Source organism: Aphelocoma coerulescens (genome assembly GCF_041296385.1).
Source record: "Aphelocoma coerulescens isolate FSJ_1873_10779 chromosome Z unlocalized genomic scaffold, UR_Acoe_1.0 ChrZ, whole genome shotgun sequence".
Classification (NCBI taxonomy): Eukaryota; Metazoa; Chordata; class Aves; order Passeriformes; family Corvidae; genus Aphelocoma; species Aphelocoma coerulescens.
The window spans coordinates 11,734,896-11,754,240 of record NW_027184085.1 but is presented as its reverse complement, the minus strand read 5'-3'; the positions used below and the strand labels follow the sequence as shown (position 1 = coordinate 11,754,240).

General features: G+C 40.4%; 1 protein-coding gene across 2 annotated transcripts; it reads left to right on the top strand.

Moving 5' to 3' along the window:
- The first annotated feature begins 799 nt into the window (after nt 1-799).
- Nucleotides 800-19,036, top strand: C1QTNF3 (C1q and TNF related 3). Of its 2 annotated transcripts, XM_069002174.1 has the most exons (7): nt 800-822; nt 6,506-6,770; nt 11,734-11,845; nt 14,070-14,224; nt 16,831-16,960; nt 17,657-17,756; nt 18,877-19,036. In XM_069002174.1, the coding sequence occupies exons 1-7, from the start codon at nt 800-802 to the stop codon at nt 19,034-19,036; spliced, it is 945 nt and encodes a 314-aa protein (XP_068858275.1). The 2 variants fall into 2 exon arrangements, with proteins under 2 accessions (XP_068858275.1, XP_068858274.1); XM_069002173.1 differs by lacking the exon at nt 800-822 and having other exon boundaries at nt 6,483-6,770.
- The last annotated feature ends 309 nt before the right edge of the window (nt 19,037-19,345 follow it).

Sequence of the window (19,345 nt, the reverse complement as noted above, 5' to 3'; positions counted from 1 at the left end):
TTCTTTCCCCACCCTGCTTTCTTGGAAGTCACTGTGCTCTGGCTCTTCAATTAGAGACGGATAACTGATGCATTGCACACTGGAAAAAGCTTATCACACTGCATTATTTGTTCCATCACTGGAGCCCCATCACCACTGTGAAATCTATTTCTTCAAGTTTGAAAGAGACTTGGATAAACTGCCTGGCCATCCTGTCTGGGAATGACGGCTGTCTGATCCAGGCAGTTTGTCACGGACCCGTGAAAATGGCATTGATGGAGTGAATGTGTCTCTGGTGCATATTTTGGAGCAAGGGTTTGTGCAGATGAGCTGGCAGAGGCTGAACTGTGTTTTGGAGGATCATCTGGACTGCAGCTCTGCTGCAGCTGGAAGCTCAGGCCTGAATTTCTGCCCATTTAGGGGATCCCTCAGTTTAGGTGTACAGAGGGGGTGAGAAAAATGCTTTTAGGCTGTAAAAATGGAGGGATGAGATAGCAGTGGTAGTCCTGGGCTGCTGGAGCATATCACCTCAGGGTACTTCCTTGGGCAAGACAAGAAGTGGTGGAGAATGGATGGAGAGACAGGACCTCAGCTCCAGCTCTCATATTATATTGGAAATAAAATGTCGGTGTAAAGCAAGGCAAGAGGATTTCCAGACTGATGGAAAAGTCAGAGTTAGGGAGAATTCAGACATCACATGAACTGGGTGAGGGCAGATGACATGTAATGGAGCTGGATTTTCCCTATTTTCATTCTCCACAGCTAGTGATAGCTTCCTAAAACCAGTTTGGGAAACACCTATAAAACACACTTCTCTGCTATGTTCCCCAGGGAACTGGTGTGGTCCCAAACCACACACAGTTTGGACACCACTAGCTGAACTGCACAAAGCACTCACTGCACAAAGCACTCACTGCACTGCCACTGTCTGCAGAGCCCAGTGGCTGTGGGTTACAGGACAACAAAATGTTTAACCATGGAGCAGGTGATGCATGGGCAGTGACTGCAAGCCCTTTTTTGGGTGACAAACACCTGGAAAGCCCCATGAATCTGCCTTCCTCTTGGTGGCCCACTCTGGAGGCTCTCTTGGGGGATGCTGGTGGGTTTTGCCTGAATCCCTGTTACTGACCAAAACTTCCACAGAAAAAGGAGCAGATCCCAGAAGCTTTCAATGAAAATACTTCATTTGTTCCTGTGGGTTTGCAGTGGTCAGCACAGAGGTGAGAAAAGGCTTCAAAGGTGTCAGGTTGAGGTCTGAGGGCTCTGCCCGAGGCTGCTGTAGCAGTGAGCCAAAGGACAGTGCAGTGCTGGGTGTTCTTCATTGGCACCAGAGAGAGGAGGTTTTATCCCTGTGCTGCTGCAGGTGTGGTGGAAGTTCCAGGCAGACCAAGAGGGTGGGCAGCCCTACAAGGGCAGGAGGGGAGGGTACCCAGGCAGTAATGAGCCTAGAGAACTATAGTGGGCTGGGAATTTGGAGCTGGTCAGTGTGTCGTGGTGGCATGGTGCAGGGTGACCCTCATCCCTCCAGCTGTGGCCTGACTCTCTTACTGTCTCAGTGGAGACTTGCTTGTGAAACTGCAGGGGCAGATTATCCCTCTGTCTGGTATGGAGGAATTATCACTGCAAACACGATTATTTGTAAGTGAGGGTGCCATAAATGTTTAAGTACAGATACAAGACTGTCTGGGCAACAGAATATTTTTAAAAAAAAATTTATTATAATACTTCTGTTTTGTTGCCTCTTGAAACACTAGCCTTCAATTTTACATACTGACCTCACCAATAACCCACTTTCCCAATGTCAATATGAATAACGTGGTTCTAAGAGTCAGTCCCTTTTCTCAGGGAGCATTTTTTGCCTGCAGACAAGGTGGGAAGCAGCTTTCACTCAACAGTTTTTGCATTTTAGCTGATATCTCATTACCTGACATTAACAGACCCATGTGCTTCACTTCATCTTAGGCTGTTATTAACAGATAGAGGCACATCCTGCTGTCAGAGACCAACAGGGCAAACGTAGTGGCACCGTGTGTGAGTTCAGCTGGCAAAGGCTGGAAGGGTGATGCTAGGTGTGCAAATGCATAGCAAACAGGTAGGGAAGAGGTCAGATTTTATTTTCTCTGTCAGCACACCAGCAACACACACCAGTCTTGCACCTAAAAGCAAAACCAAACCTTCTAGACCAGTCCTTTTCTCATCTCCAGATCAGGAAGATATCGTCTTCTCAGCATGAAGCACTTTCAGTGTTTTATTCTAGCAGAAAGTTAATTCAAAGCTCTGCTATTTTGATGTCCTGTTATTTTAGGTTCAGTTCACATGTTCGAATGAGTGTATCTGACCATTTGGAGATCAAGAATGGAGACTGAGATAAATTCCTCCATTGTTTTTGTCCTGAGTCCAGAATTTCTGCCTTTAGACAATGGTATTATGGGACAGCTACTCCTTGCTGAAGGCACAGAGCAGAATAATGGGCAGCACAGATATCTGCAGATGGGATTCTGTTCAAAAGATTGGAAATAAAAGAGCAAAGTCTAAATTCTGCTATTAATTGGGACCAAAAAATGTGTGTAGCATCAAACCCAAGAGCGATGATGGGTAGGGACCAGGTGGACTCAATTAGTGAGCAAGGAAGAGAAGGAATCTTTCTTCTTCCTAATAGCTGCCAAGAAACATGCTTGTTTCAGCTTTTGCATGAAACGATAAATGGTGGCTTTGAAGCCCAAAGCTCTTTGGTTTTACTCCTTCTCCTTTTGGGACATGGGTGCTGTGGATGTTCATTACTCACATTGGAAACTTTTGCCACAGGAAGATCTCAGAACAGATTTTGGAAAGCTATGAAAGCCCCAATGTCAGCCGAAAACCTCAATGCTGTCCCAGCACTTGCTGAATCAAATTATTAAGTGCCAAAATAAATTAATGTTTGTCTCTTAGTCATTCCCAATTTTACATGATCCAGGGCTTTCAAACTCCCTTCCTACCAAGAAGGTCTTCTCTTCTTGAAAAAGAAACCCCACTTTGGTGACAGCAGCTTCCAGAATCTGCAACTGTGTTTTCTGAAGTCTTGCTTCACTCTCCAGTAAATTCCCTTCCATCTCTGTTTGCCTGGTGAAATAACCAGAATATTTGCATTTTTTTAAAAATCAGGATTTTCAGTAGTCATAAAGCATAGGCTAAGGAGCCTCTTCTGCAAGACTATTTAGTTAATTAATATTTATACACTGCAGCAAGGCTCAAGATCTAATCTATGAAGTGTTATTTAATAATTCTGAATATCTGCCTTGGGAATCTGAGATTGAAATTCACTGCAATTGAATTAAGCTTCAATTAAAGGTTCCTGCCATTAAATCTTTAACATAGGGGCAATAAACACAACAAAAGCATGAAGCAAGGAGACACAGCTCTGCCTGGCAAGCCTGTGGGCTGAGATAACCAAGAGCCACCTCTGTTCTTGGGAGTGGAGAGTGAGTGTCACTGAGACAAGTGGATCATGCTTATCCTTGGGGCCAAGCACTGAGCCCACAGGAGATGATGTTTCCACTCCTGCTATATTTGGCTGGTGGAGAATGAGAAAAAGGGAAGACCAGCCCTCAGCTTCCTCTAGTAGCCTGGAGCACTGCTGCAGACCCCTTGTGTCTGTGAGGGCTGGCATTGCCCTTGGGGTGAGTGGTGCAGTCCCACACTCCTCTCTTTGGGCTGTTGAGTAGGAAATTACCATGGCAAGTGGCTGGGTACAGGCCAACACTGACACTCTTTGTGCTTGTGCCACCAGCAGACAACCCCCAGCTACAAAGGGCTCACCCCTCTCACTCATCTCCAGCCAGTGTCTCTCCCATGACATGACTTGTCCTGCTGTCTCCCACAGAAAGAACCAGAATATGAAACAGAGAATCCTTTCTCACCATCCTTCAAGTGCTTTCTCACCATCACTCAGCAAACATCAATTGCACACCCCTTCCAGCACCCACAAGAGTCTGTATAAACAACCTGCAGAGATATCTCTGCTGGGTTAATCTTCCATTCTGACAGAAGAACCACAGCCCCTTTCCAGTTCTTCGCTGCTTGAGCCTTATTCTCCCCATTTGAGGTCTAACACAGGGTTTCCTGAGACTTCACAAGGATTAAGGTTAATTTCTGGTGATGCTCCATACCTCATCTCCATCATCTCCAGAGGCTGCTGCCACCTGCAGCTGCAGTCACTGGCACTGGGGCCTTTTAGCAGATGCAGGTCATTAATCTGTCCAGCAGTGCCTGTGAAGCTTTGCTTTGTTGCCGTGGCATGCTGGTGTGCTTAAGGCTTTCTACATTACTGAATAACTTAGCACTTCATTTCACTGGTGGGTCTTGGCTTTCCTGTTGGTCACACCCTGGTTTGTCCCCAGGATGTCTTTTGGAATACACTATTTCCCACCTCAAAATTAAACCTGGGGGACATTTCCACATCATTAGCTTCTAAGACTACTTTCTGGAGGGATGAAACATTCACCAACATCCCAACAGGCTCCTGGTATTCCCATTTCCCTCACACCCCATCCCTGAGCATGCAGCTGCAGCCTCCTGATTTAAAAACATCTACTCTAGCACCCTGCACATTGACCCTCACATTTATCAAGCAACCGAAGAGGAAGGAAAAATATAAAAAACAGAAAAGAAAAAAAGAGGGATAGTTTAGGGCCACAGAACACCTCAGAGGAGCCCCAGTCAAAAGCTGAGCAGGGTGGTCAACCTTGAACAACTTGAGTATGAGTCAGTCCATCACATTGTGCGGCTGGGGACCATTCCTGGGACTGACGGCTTCAGTAACGTTCTTGCAGCCATGTACCAGTGAAGAATTTTTCACAGACCAAGGAGCTGCTCACTTTTGGGAAGGTTGGGTGTGCATGTGGATGCGTATACAGAACTCCATTCTGCAGTTACGGCTTTCTAGAGAATACTAGTGGGTGGTTCAAAAAGTAAAAGAAGGATATTTGTTGGGGTGGCTCAGCTCACTCAGGAGCCAAGATCGTTACGTGCCACTCAAGTCAGGGCCATCCATTGGGTGGATTTTCCTGTCCATGACAGTGGGTTAGAGGGCGGATCATGGGATGGCTCAGAGGTCTAAGCCACATCCCCCTGGGTGGTTCTCGGACCCAAGTTACCTCCCTCTGTTCTAGAAAGTTGTCCTTTTCTCCGTTTTTCATTGGTTCCCTGTTGTGACTCCCGCCTCCCTGTTTTCTCCATTGGTTCAAGTTTAATTGTATCCTCCCCCTTGGTTGTACTCCACTGGTTGCTTCCCATTTCCCCACCTTGTTCCCCCCCCCCCCCCCCTTAAAAAGCCATGCACTGATTCCCTTGGGGCCTTTCTGGTCCCTGGACCGTCTGGCAATAAACCTGTGTTGTAACCCACACCAGAGGCCCCTCTCTGTTCCTTTACCTCCGGGCTGACGCGAGCCCAGACACGGCTGCCTGTCGGGCCTCCTCTGAGGAGGAAGCAGCACGCGCGTCCAGCTTGCGCCCCACTGTGCCACCGAAGGCGTTCCCTGAGGACGTCGTGGAAGTGACGCTGTGTTCCCTCTGACTGAGGGCACACCAGAGCTCGACCTTTCGAGCCAGCCTGTGTCAGATATTATTATTATATACATATAATTTGATTCTTTTAGTCTGAAAGAAGCCCCTGGTAAATTTATATTTACTTGGCAGTGAAAACACAAGACTTGGTTTGGCAATTACATTTAGGAAAACATTAGGAACTCAAGAGAGAAAATACTACTTGGCCAAGTATGCTGAAATATTGCTGAGAAATGGGGCTCTGAGAATCTGAATTCAACCCAGTTTTTTAAAGCTACTTACCCGGTCTCCTTCCACTGTTGGCCAACTGACAGAAATTCAATATTTTTCTTCTAGTGAATGAAAAGCATAGTCAGAAACAGCCATTGGGTCAGGATCATATGCAAAAGCTCCTCTTGTGCTTTTGTTTCCTAATTGCTTTTGGAAGGATTTTTCGGACTGGGCTGACGCAGTTGTGTGTGTGAATTTCCTGGCAAATAAGAAAGGTGACTGTGTCCAAAAAACATTTAAGAGTGTGAATTCACAGCCTTTCCATGTCTAATCAAGGAGCGTAAACCATTAGCCACATGTTCCCCATTTCCATCACATTTTTTCACACTTAAACAAAAACATGCCAAAGGAAAGGTGCTACATTTTTTAATGCCCCCAAATAGGAACCACAGGAGTCCATTAAATGCTGTGGTCATTTCCAGCATACAAATCAATTTTCCTTGTGGTAGTGAAGTGGTGAATAATGCCTGGTTTGTTTAAAGGAGCATGACTGATTTTGGATGAAGGATCCTGTCACTTTGGCATTTTTAGTTTTATTTATTGCATGCAACTGTATAAAACCTGGTACTGGTCTCAGTGCCAGGCTTACTAGTGGAAAAGCTGAAGGGACCACATAACTTCTGGTGCAGCAAAGAGGTTCTCCTTCTGCAAGGCATTTGCTGGACTCCTGAAAAATTATTTTGAATAACATGGCAGAGAAGGATTTCATCAGTTGGCATCTACTGGCTTTATTTTTTCTTCCATTTTGCCTGTGTCAAGATGAATACATGGAGGTGAGCAGAAGATCTTATAAACCCGTGGCCAAAATATTGCAAAGTCACCACCAGACTGGTCACAAAGGTTCCAGAAGCAGGGAAATATTGAAACAGCGGAATCAACTAATAGAGTGGACTGTTGTTAATAGCACATCTACAGACCATAAAGTCCTGAGACCAGAGGTAGATGATGTAGAACTGACTACCTCAGATAGAGTCCAGGTACTCTGAATTAATCTTCTAAAGATATCTTTAAAACTAATGAGATATTTTATTCTTTTGCTAACATTATTAGTGGTATATTTATGAAATAATTTTATTAAAGCTGTGTATTGGTCTGTATCCTGCTGGGTTGCTTTATAGGATCTTTTAATGAGCTGGTAGAACTAGCAGTGGTTGGGGACACTGATTTCAATATAGGCAGCAGCGCTTTTTTCTGTTGAAGGTGGGAACCTGTGAAATTCTGAAATACAGTGTCTTAATTATCCCAAGGTATTAATTATTTAATGTACCAAAGTTTTAGATATTGCTAACTCATTTGGATGTGAATGAAAATTACAGAATTTCTAGAGGTATTTGGAGAGGTTCAATTAGCAGAGAAAAATTTTACTTGAAAATGATGTCTTTAAAGTATATCTCTTGAGCTTGAGACAAACATAATGAAATTCTGAATGTTCAAAAATTTTATTCTAAGGAGTAGCTTGAAAAAGAAGATACTAGTGTAATGAGTAGATTTAATAATTTAAAACAACTGAGAGTTTAAGAAGAAAAAAGGCTCACAATGAAACTCTAAATCGTCTGCAGTATCTGCATTTTAAACTGGGAATCTTTTTATGCCTTTCATGGCACTTTACAGTCATTAGTTTATAAAACCAGGAAAATGGCATAATAGATAATACACAAAACATTTCAGCCCAAATTTGAAAGAAAAAAATCTGAAGGGCAGAAGATGAAGTTTTTTCTAGCACTAGGCAAAACAAAATTCCACTCAAATGAAGGGTTTTTTCTGATCAATGTGTTTTAGTAACAGCAGGAACATGAGTGCTTTGTTCATACAGCTGATACAAATGTTTCAGTCCTGTATAGTTCACCTTTTATCCTCTGGGGTTTTTAAATTTTTTCAGATCAAAATTTGATATTTTGAATTGCCAAAATCAAGGACATGCACATAAGTGTTGAATAATAAGCTGTGTCATGATAAGCAGAGAAGAGATTTGATTTTAATCTTATTCTGGTCTTGAAGAACTGAAACACATCCAGGTATGGGAATAGGTTTAATACACCACTGTATTCCCTGTATTAAAACTTTACAGTGCTTTTTGTATTTCTCGGTCAGGATTTAAATGTTCCTCCAGTGCACTCAGAAAAACAGATATTTAACTGTAGGCATGTTAAACTGTGTTAGCAGAATATAAACTGTGTAAAACATAAGGTATACAGTCCAAAGAGTCTGCTAGTGTGCGCAGACCTCTTTACTACAGGGAGAATTCTGCAGCTGTGTACTGCAGACCAGGGACAAAAGATTCCCTTTTAACCCTATACAATTTCAGATAATGCAGGATTTAATGTAAAACTACAACTTTTTAGGGCTCAAACTCTCCCTCACAGAAAGTGTCACTATGTTTGGGCTGCATGTGTCTCTCATCAGAGAGTTTAATGCAACTTGTCTGGAGCTGCCTGCTGAGGGAACTGGTTGTGACATTAAAAATGAGCCCAGCAAGTCTGAGTACAGCTGATGGCAGTCATTTACCTGCCAGCCCATCTCCAAGAAGCAATCTTTTCTGGGGAAATGATGTGATTTTTGGCTTGCTAAAATGAAATGGAGCACTAGCAGATGCATGACAGGGATAATCAATCACAGAGTGGCTTACACAATACGTATTTTCCACTTCCAGACTCCAGGAATTTTTAGGCATAGGAAGAACAAAGGTGGCACTGACATGTTTTAATTCATGTCAAATCTCTCTCTTCCCCTTGAGCTATATGGAAACTGTTCAATTCCTATGTTCCTACTTTCTTGATTGTTTTCGGTAGAATAGCTTTATCCTGCTAAAGAGAGGCTAAAGAGAAGAATTTCACTCTCTTGCTGAAGTGCTTTAAAGTGTTTAAAGAGTCCATTCCCTGTTGTGGAACAGAGATGAGAGCATTTGTCTTTGTTATTGTCTTTGCTGCACTGGGTGCAAGGCCAGTTTCCACACTTCTTCCAACTCATGTAAAATATAATGTATATTTCTCAAGAGCAAGAACTCCTAGTGACTAGGGACAGCTATGACAGACCATTTTTCCGTTTCAGGTTGCTCTTTGAAAATCTTTAAATATCGCTACCCAAGCAGTGCTTTATCCTGCATTTTGGCAACTTTTGTTTGTTTCTTTGCTTGGAGAAAGGGCATGGAGGGCCTTAGTGCCCACAGAGACAGACTATTTCACATTCAGAACAGAAGCCAAGAATGGTGGAGGTACATCACCTGTCTTCTGTGTTGTCTTAGACAATAAAACAGAAACTCATAAAATTAATAAGGAAGTCAAAAAGGGCTGGGTCTCCAATTATGACTCGTTCACAGCTTTAAATTAGGGGAATTTTATAGACCATCTGTTGCCTAGATGATTCTCCTATATACTAAATCATGGGAAATTCAGCAAACAGCCTCAGAAATACTTCCAGCTTTCTATCAGTATTAGGATATCAGTGTGTCAGATGCATTTCACAAGCTCCTAAATCACATTCATGTTCTGGCAGCAAAGCCAAAGATTCGCTGACACAATTTATGCACAAATGGCTGCAAAGGATGCCTTTGGCAAGTAGACTGCAACTAATCTCTATGTCACGTTTGAGAGTAATTTTAATATAGGAACACATTTTTCCTTTAAATGTACTCTTCATTAAGTTCTTTGCTTTTAAATATTAAAAGAAAATCCTAACTATTCATCATTCTTGGCAGCTGACCATGAACAATTTTTTTTCTCCTAGTGAAAAAATCAGTAAAGATAGTAAGTTAATTATTTAAGACTTGCATAAGTAGCTATTTTGAAGTCAGTGAAACTGTTGCATACAACCAGACTGGAAGGACTTGACTTATTTCACACCTAAGAACCTGATTAGCTTTTTTAGAGGTAATAGCACTTGGTTATGACCAGCACTTGTATCTATTTTATGATAAAATAGCTGGTTCTCTAAGACAGTTCAGGATTTCAATGCATTGTGTGAAAAAGGCGAATCACATTTGCACAGAAAGTCTCACATGCAGTCCACTTTGTTGGATTCATGTATTTCCTCAGTTACAATCCACCATTCTACGTCTTTGGATATTTTTAGGCTGATATGACTTACTTGCTCTTGGCAGGTGTGTATTTAGTTTACTTTCCCATTTAACGTGAATATGAAGCACTATCTAAAAAAAGCTGGAGATTTAATCTCAATGCAACAATCAATGTTATTATTTTAGGGGGTGCAAAATGCTTGTACAATTCCAGTCCTCTTGTACTTGGCTCCCTTTCAAGGACTGAAAATGAGCTGAAAGCAGGGCTGCTTCTTCTCTCATATTAGGAAAATTATAAAAAATGTATTGGGTGATTGTCAGTTATGTCCTTCCTAACAACTCGAAGAGACAAAACACCCAGAAAAATACAAACAGGTTCTCCAGGAAGAGATAGAGGCAGAACTTACTTTTCTCATTAAGTATAGACCTTGTCTGGAATTAAGCTAAAAAAAATAGCCTTGACAAAACCCCATAAATATGAAGCCCTTCTGCCCATTGGCAAGTCTTAACTTTTGCATAACTCTTTGAATATGAAGGATATTTGTTTAGCAGTCAAGTTGGCCTTTATTCCCATGGTAACTCCACCATCATTGGTTCCAGCTGGACAGGGCATGCGTCTCATTGGAAGAGTTGAAGCATTGTGGTGGTGACATGAAATGAATTTTCTGTATCTGTAAGTTCCTAAGCCTCCTGAAATGAATGAATTCTAGGGGTATTGTCCAAAACATAGGCAGAAAGTTTCAGATGACATCACTGATGACACAGAGGGCAGCAATACAGCACATCTATGTGTTCATTTGACAGCTCCCATCCTGCCAGAGGCTCATTTTCTGCCACTAAACCAGTAAGCCTGCATCAGGCAAGTAATTTAACAATGATAAGGATGAAGAAAAAGAAGGGGAAGGAAGATGAATAGTAGAATGAATTAGAAGTAGTAGTTGGACTGGTGTAATTATCCCTCTCCAGATTTTAGGAACTGCAGGTTTGCATCTCAAGATATTAGGAAAGAATTGTAGGGGAAAAGAAACAAGAGGTACAAATGAGGAAGTAGAGGAATAAAACAAAACATTGGACCTTGGCCTCAACAGACCTACTGGAAGATCTATGATAACTAAGTCATGAAATCCAGTCAAAATTGAATGAGTCTCCATTAATACAAATACAATAATATGGAAAAGAAAACCACTTAAACAAAACCATTATTAAACTGATTACTACAGTACCTGAGCTGTACATAATAAACTCATTATTTTATTAATGCTGCTATATTAGTCAGCATATAGTTACACTTTCACCACTAAAAATGATCAAAAGCCCCTAACAACCTTGTCTTGTGGTAAGTTCAAATTTTTGTCTTTTGTCTTGGCACTTCTTTAGGTTCTCCCAAGTTTAGTAGCCTGTAAATACACAGGTCTGGGATCATGAAGAGGAATATGAGGCACAGACTTTTTTAATATCTTCTTTGGGTGGTCCAACACAGTTTTATTTATGTTTAGTGGAGGATAGTTCATTGCTGAAAATCAAATCAAGTCTCTTGTGTCCTACCACTTGCTGTATATAGGCATGTTTGTCATCAAAGGTCAGTTCAAATGTGGGATCAGGATGTGAATCTAATTGAAATATTCATCTAAATTTCATTATTTGGTATTAATTTATTTTCAAAACCCTCACTATTTAACACAACAAGTTGTTTTTTTTAGTATTTGTATAGCTCTTTGAATGCTTTGAGAGCTATTCCTTTAAATCTTCCAAAAATAACATCTTCAGGGACAACCCAGCTATGTGAGAATTTCATGCCAGATAAGAACTGTTTTGAAAACTTACCAAGTATATAAACAGAAACATATAATGAAGACCCTGTAACCGACATGCATAAGATTGATGTCCTCCATGAATGAGCTACTTAAAGCTTATTTTTGTGCACTTAGCCCCCCCAGCCTGGACCGCAGAATCCAGACTGCAGTTCCTGCTGCCGAGGTGACTTTGGAGTTCGACTCTACCAAGGGCCCCCAGGACCTCCCGGGCCCCCTGGGATGCCAGGTAAAGATGAAGTTAAATTCACTTCTTCTTCAGTCTAATTTCAGGCCGTAAATTACAGGTTATTCTATGAAATACCAGAGAATGGTCCAAACATCAGTATTTGGGGACAGATTCAGGAACAAGTTTTTCTATAATTTCAGAGAAGACATATATTTTCAGTTATATTTTAAGGTATTTTCCACTGAAAACCTATTTGTTATTAAATTCAGCTTTCACAATTCATACTGAAAGTAATCTTACTACCCCCCTAGGGAAAATTGGTCTCTCTTAAAGCAGCATGCAGTTCTCATGAAATTTGGAAGAACTTGTTCCCTGGAGCTGATTATTGTGATCATCTTTGTATATTCGGCTGTGTTACTGTGCACTGTATTCAAGCGCTTTTCTTCATCTAGCATACTGATAGCCAATATTTTACAGAAACACAGATGCTTCTGTTCTCTCATGGAAATTCCTTCACTTCCTTCTTTCATCTTGTCTTCGATAATAAAAAAGAATTTTCTTTTTTTTTTTTTTTTACATTAAAAATGTGCACAGAATAACAGCTTACACAAGAAAACTGTATACTGTGATCTGATAATTGATATGGAAATAGAAAGCCTAGAGAAGGGAAAATGTTGGTTGCATGCTGGTGTAATTTTGTTACAGCAGCTACCTTCAGGGATTTGGAAATTACCATTCCTAAAGCAGAGGTACAACATAAATGAACAGGTCACTGAAAGACAGACTTGTCTCCTTTTCAAAAGCTTACATTTTCTGTTATCACAATAAAAATGCAATTCAGTGATCCATTAGTTATTAATAAAGTGTTGGCTTCCTAGAAACAGGATATGATTTTATACTAGACCTATATTTTCAAGGCTGCAGTGGATATACCAGCACGTGGCCTAGTCCCAGCTTTCCCTTCCCTCATATGTCTGAGTCCCACTTTCTGTCACGGCAGGATACCACAAACATACATCTGGCAGCAACCTTCTGCACCCTGGGATTTCTGTCTCCTTCATTTGCTAGATTTCATGTTGTTGTGCCTGTAAGGGGAATAACAGCAGTTGTTTTCCCCCTTGATTGAATCAAATGTTGCTTGCAGACCTCTGTTCTGAACCGGTAGAGCAGCTCTGGCTCACATAAAGAATGATTCTTATTAAGAGCTGCAGATTCCTCTATCTAAACAAAAATGTGTATAATTTCTTTCACCATTTGTCTTCCTCATTTGAAGTGTGTTTTTTTTTCTTAATAGAAAAACTCTGAAGGATCACTTCATCATCAGATTTGATCTCAAACAACACTATTCTTCTTGTAAATTTGTAACCAGAGAGAACAATCAAAGAACAAGCAGAGTGTCAAAGCACCTAATTTCAATTCAGGTAGAATTAGAACAATGATGACATTTATTAATCCCCTGAGCTGAAAGATCAGGCTTTTGCTGCAGGAGACATGATAATTGTTCAGTGATTCTAGCCAAATTTAAAATCCTGTCAGCTGCATAGACATTTGCTCAGTAATTTAGTCAGTAAACACCAGGAAGTAAGTAATACTGCAGATGTATGTTTTATAATGAGTCTTTTTACTCATTTACTCATACTAAGCCATCTCAGAAAAGTTTGATTATAAAAATTTTGTCTCTCTTTAAATCTAGCACTATGCAATCAAACAACCCCTTTAAGCTAACCAGCACCCTGAGAATGCACACTGTCCTGTTTTTAGCACAGATTTTAGCAACTTTAATGATACAGCCATCCATGATTTGTGTGGATGTGTTCTAAAGATAGAAAAATCTTACTCAAAATTATGTTATTCTCTCATGATTGACTTAAATTACCAGGAAATTAGTTTTGATACTAAAGGAAAAGCAAAAGTGTTTCTGCAGACTACCTGGTATGCGTCAATAGAAAGTGACTTTTGCTTTCCTTGAGCCTTGTGTCTGCTGAGGTCTTCTTGCACATCTCCCCTACAAAGCAATTACTTGAGATGTCACCAGTTTATACAGCAATACCAAAACAACATGAGGGTAAACTCTCAAAATCAATGTCCTTCTGGAAACTTGTTCACCAAAACCTTCACCTTCAGCTTGACCACACAGCAGTTTCTTATCCATCACAGCTCAACCTGGGGTTTTTGGCACCGAAGACTACATGTGTTGCAAACTGTGGAAGAGGACCCTGCCACACTTATCTGTTAAAATGTGTTAAATTATTTAAATAAAACAGAAAGCTTTGTTTCCCTTCAGGAAATCATGGAAACAATGGAAATAATGGAGCAACTGGCCAGGAAGGAGCCAAAGGTGAGAAAGGAGACAAAGGAGATATGGGACCAAGAGGAGAGCGTGGCCATCATGGGCCCAAAGGCGAGAAGGGTTACCCTGGGATTCCCCCAGAGCTACAGGTACAACATCTCTGGCTCATAGTGGCTGCAGCAAATCTCAGATTATGGTTTTCTTCACTGTAAACCAGCACCTTATTACAGTAAGATACTTAAGAAGCAAATCCTCCTGTAAATTAATACTGTAAAAGGCATATACAGCCCTTGTCCTGACTGAAAAATGTGCTTTGCCAGATCTTTCTGGAAAATAAAAGCTTTATTCAGAATCCAGCTGAGAAATAGGCAGGAAGAAGCATATATGCTTTCCTTTGAGGGCAAAATGCCAGTGTCTGGGTTATTAAAGGAGAATAGCAGGGACTATCATTTTCCTACCAAGACGTATCACATAAATAATTGCACTTCCCACAGCATATGAAAACAGTAAAGGAGTCATGTTTCTCAGGACAGCCAGGCTGAAGCACATATATCCAGCTTCTCAAAGTATGGGCTCAAAATTTCTGAGTGCAGATAGAGTCCTTTAGTTTCGAAAAATACCCCTCAGTAGTTATCTGTATATTTATATGTCTAGATACTTTAAATATGTTTGGGGCCATGTAGATTCTGCCTACGAATGAAAAACTCAAAAGCCAGATGAGCATTAAAACCCGGGTTCAAGCCTGAGCTGTCAAGCTCGACTGTCGTGTTGGCACAATCTCACAGCTTTTGCATTAGAGCTTCTTCAAATCCCAGGAATCCAGCAGATGGCAGAGAGCTTGTGTATGCATATATATCTATCTATATCTATCTATATCTATATCTATATCTATATCTATATCTATATCTATATCTATATCTATACACACACATACACACAGATAAATATATTCATATATATGCACATATATAATATATGCATGTAGAAATATATACAGTTACACTCATGGTATAGCTGAATATCTTATAAACATACCTTTAATTACATTCAACAGATGTAATTTTGCAATTTGGAAATGAACTACCACTATTTTTTTTCTTACAAAAACATAATGGTAGTAATGTAATTAAAACCAAGTAATGAAAGAGGATGAATAATAAAAGGTCATATTGCAATACCTTTTTCCAGTAAAATTCCATCATTTCTTTAAACAGACATGTTTAAAAATGCTTACAGTATAGCATATTATTTCTTAACACCACACTTAAGAATTTTAAAGTCATTGGGGGTATAGAAGAAAACACTTTTGAATACAATACTGTTTTAAGTACAGGATTATTTTGAAAAACTTCATGTATCCATGTTGACCTGCTACTTCATAACAAAACCTAGAGAGAAAGGACATACTTTGGTGCTCTTCTGATCAGCCTACAAAAAGGAGCTCAGGGTCAAAGAGTCTGTGAAACGGAATCTAGACAAAAGCAATAAATTCCATCAATCTGAACTGCAGCTGCTTTCCTTTAACACATGATGGACTTTGATGTGATCCTGGCTGAGAAGCAAGACATTAACAATTTGCCGTCATAGAAAATGCATCCATGCAGGGGTAAGGAAAATCAGCCCAAGCTTTCAGCTCACATCTGGAGCTCCTTAAATTTCTGAACAGATGGCTAACGATTTCCGTTGTTGGATCCAGACTTGCATTTGACTGTCTGTTTTGGTTTTGTTCTGGTTTGGATGTGAAATCAAAAGGAGTTTGGGCTGTTTTTTTATTTTTTAAATACCAGCATAGCAGGAATCTCACAAAAAAATGTCATTTTTGTGATGGGCAGTAACAGCTGCAATTGAACACTTGTCATTTAAGAAGTTGAGATGGAAATAAAAAGCCAATTCCCTATGTGACCTTCTGACAACAAGGTGCAGCAATTCTGATGCTACCTCATTTACTGACATAATGAGGGAGCAATGACAGACTTACAGAAAAGGTCAGTCCTTTCCCTGACCAGGCCAGCTGGCAGTGTCATTTCCTGGTATCTTGCTGAGGGTAATTTAAGTTGTCCAGTGTGGGATATTTTGCACTGCTTCCCATGAAACATTTCTATGGCAAGAAGTGAAACATGAAGTTGAAGCAGTTTTTATTTTCTTATTTTCCCCTCTTGGTCTCCACCACCCTCTGTTTTCAAGACTGAGGGTAACTGATAAGAGAGAAAAAGCATTGAATATTGAGTCCCAGCTGCTGCACTTCTAGAGGGCCTCTATTAAAAGTGCTTCATATATCTCTAAAGTAGTTAGCAAGAAACACTAATCTGCATGGATTTCACTGAGCATTATTTATTTTCACACATTCAGTTAAAAGCAATATCCAGTATAAATGCATTGGGGAATACATAAAAACTATATAAAACCCTTTTTTCAGAAACACCATCCATTTCAATACCATGTTGCTGTTGCATCATTCTAGCAAGACTTAAAAGTAAATAAAATCTGAAATTAAGGTTCTAAACAGCAAACACTTGACCATACGTTTATTTTACAGTCATGAATAGTCCAATTGAATATGAGAACCCTAGTCTTCTTCCAGTTTCATTCAATGGAAGTTTTGTTAACTGGAGTTTATTGGCCTTGGAGCAAGCCCTAGAAGAACATCTGTCAGGAAAATAAACAGACTGCAAATACAGGAAGAAATCTGTACCTGATTGCTCTACACATGTGCTTTTCATGAACAACTGCCTGAATAAGAACTGGATTTTTGCAGGTCGCATTCATGGCTTCGATGGCTACTCACTTCAGCAACCAGAATAGTGGGATCATCTTCAGCAGTGTTGAAACCAACGTTGGGAATTTTTTTGATGTCATGACCGGCAGATTTGGTGCTCCAGTGAATGGTGAGCATTTGCAAAACAAAATAATGCAATTCTTGGAGCTATAGTGAAAAATGTGGTCAGTAAGGATGAGACACTATTTAACCGCCTTTGCACTCACTCTGCATAGCTCTTGTTACCTACTTTCCAGAAAAGAGAATTGAAAAAGCTGAGCAAGCCAAGAGAGGTCTTGCCAGCCAGTAAGACTAGTGCTGACACAAAGGCAGGTGAAAGAGGCATGGCCAGGGCTGGGGAGGGAGCAGGACTGTCTGCTTTGCTGTGACTCCTAGCCATTCAGCCACTGCGATGACGGAACCACAGCCTTCATGTTGTAGCAGCAGGAGCTTCCCAGTTGCCTCCTCCACCTCTTGCCTCCTGTCAATCTCTTCATTCCCATCTTGCCCCAAAGCAGTTCAGCTGTGAGCTGACCTGCAACAGATGTGTGGTGGAAATGAAGCATTACAGTTCTTCATGGGTTATTTTTCAGCTGCATCAATCTCCCCTCTTATGAAGCTGTGGTGCAGGAAGAACAACCCCTGCTATATGCAGAATTAAAATTAATCAGATTTTGGAACACTATAAGCAGAAGCAAAATATCTGCTGACAACTGGAAGGCAGTTTTGTCCGCAGCTGTTATGTTTTCTAAGCAAGAAGCACAAATCTGCAACATGATTACTTCTCTCTATGAAGCAAACAAGTTGTATTTTATAACTTTTTCAGGGGTGTATTTCTTCACCTTCAATATGATGAAACATGAAGATGTGGAGGAAGTGTACGTGTACTTGATGCATAATGGTAATACAGTGTTCAGCTTATATAGGTAAGCAAAGGGCCAGGCCATTTTAATGCAAAAAACATTTCTATGGATGTGATAGCTTGCTCATATTTCAAGAAACATACAACTGTTCATTTTTTTGAAGAAACTCTCTAGGGTAAAATAACGAACAAGAAAAACTATTTTATTTTGCCATCCTCAGCTTGCATATTAGGACCACACACACCACAGATCCCGGACTTAAAATTCAGCCTTGATCACAATTTCCTCGAACTCCGGGGAAAGGAGTTAGCACTGCAAGTCACAGTAGGAGTTCAGTGGTATCATGCTGTCATTCTGCTAAAATGTATCCTTATCCTCATTTGGTTTGCCAGAGAAAGGAAATAATGAAGTGTTCAGTGACTAGTTACAGTCTTGTTAACATGAGGGCAGAGCAATTTACTTTAAAGTTGGAAAGTGTTTAAACTGCAGTAGTGAGGATGAGTAAGAAGCAAAGGTCTTCCATTTACTGGCTTTTTTATCATTAGCACACCACCAGAGGCTGCTTCATCCCCAATAGATCTTTTCTGCAAAAGAAGTGCTTCATTTCTCTTCCCCCTGAAGCATTGATGTTATAAAAGGCAAGAAGTGGAAGAAAGGGGACCAACACTCAGGCAAAGCCAGGAGGTTAGGCCTCATCAAATGTACCCATATTCCAATGAAAGGCTCAGGATGGAGCAAGCTGCCTGTCTCTGCTCATTGCCTATGCTGGCAGCACAGGGGCTCAACTCACATCAGCCTCGTGGCCTGGAGGCATTTAAAATTGGCTGGGATGAATTCAAGTGAAAAAAAGCATCACAGGAAATCTGTAGTGTTGTGATCAATGGGCAGAGTTTCATTTTAAATGAAAAAATTGCTCCTGTGTCCTGGAAAAAAATAAGTTACAATTACAGAACTTCAGAAAGGAATGAAATAAGGCATTTAGGTGAGGTACAAAATTTGACTAGGAGATCAAATGCAGAAAGTCGTCAAAATTTCCTTATAAAGCTGAAAAAATGTTGGCTAGCCTTTCAAGAAAATTTTTCTCAGGATAACAATGTACTTCCTGGATTTTTTTTTTTTTAAGTTGTTTGCTTGATCATTGTTGACAAACAAAAATTTGACTTGTTAAAATATTCATCCTTAGCTATGAATCCAAAGGGAAAGCAGATACTTCAGGAAATAGTGCAGTCCTAAAACTCGCCAAGGGAGATGAAGTTTGGCTGCGAATGGGAAATGGAGCCCTCCATGGGGACCATCAACGCTTCTCCACGTTTGCTGGGTTTCTTCTTTTTGAAACCAAGTAAAAAAAAAAAAAAAAAAAAAAGGAAACAACCCAATGGATATTTATCTGAAGAAAAAATATTTTTGGAACTGGTATTTTTCACTGGACTGTGAAATAACATTACAACATTGGAGGATGAAGAAGCTTTGTTTTACTGCAATGTGTTGCTACTTGTGTGTCAGAGATCAGCTGAATACACGGGCAGCTGACACAGATTCACAGATGACACACTGTCATCTGGGTTGCACCTATTGAATCATTAAATGTTGCTATTCCTCTCTTCCCCAAAAGTGAATGAAAAAAAAGGAAAAGGAGTTTAAAGAATTTAAAG

What these genes read in the sequence shown, in the direction of transcription:
- C1QTNF3 (XM_069002174.1), top strand. Translation starts at nt 800, where the DNA reads ATGTTCCCCAGGGAACTGGTGTG. An exon ending in ATTTGGTGCTCCAGTGAATG is followed by an intron (nt 16,961 to 17,656) that starts GTGAGCATTTGC and finishes TAACTTTTTCAG; the next exon opens with GGGTGTATTTCTTCACCTTC. An exon ending in ACAGTGTTCAGCTTATATAG is followed by an intron (nt 17,757 to 18,876) that starts GTAAGCAAAGGG and finishes ATTCATCCTTAG; the next exon opens with CTATGAATCCAAAGGGAAAG.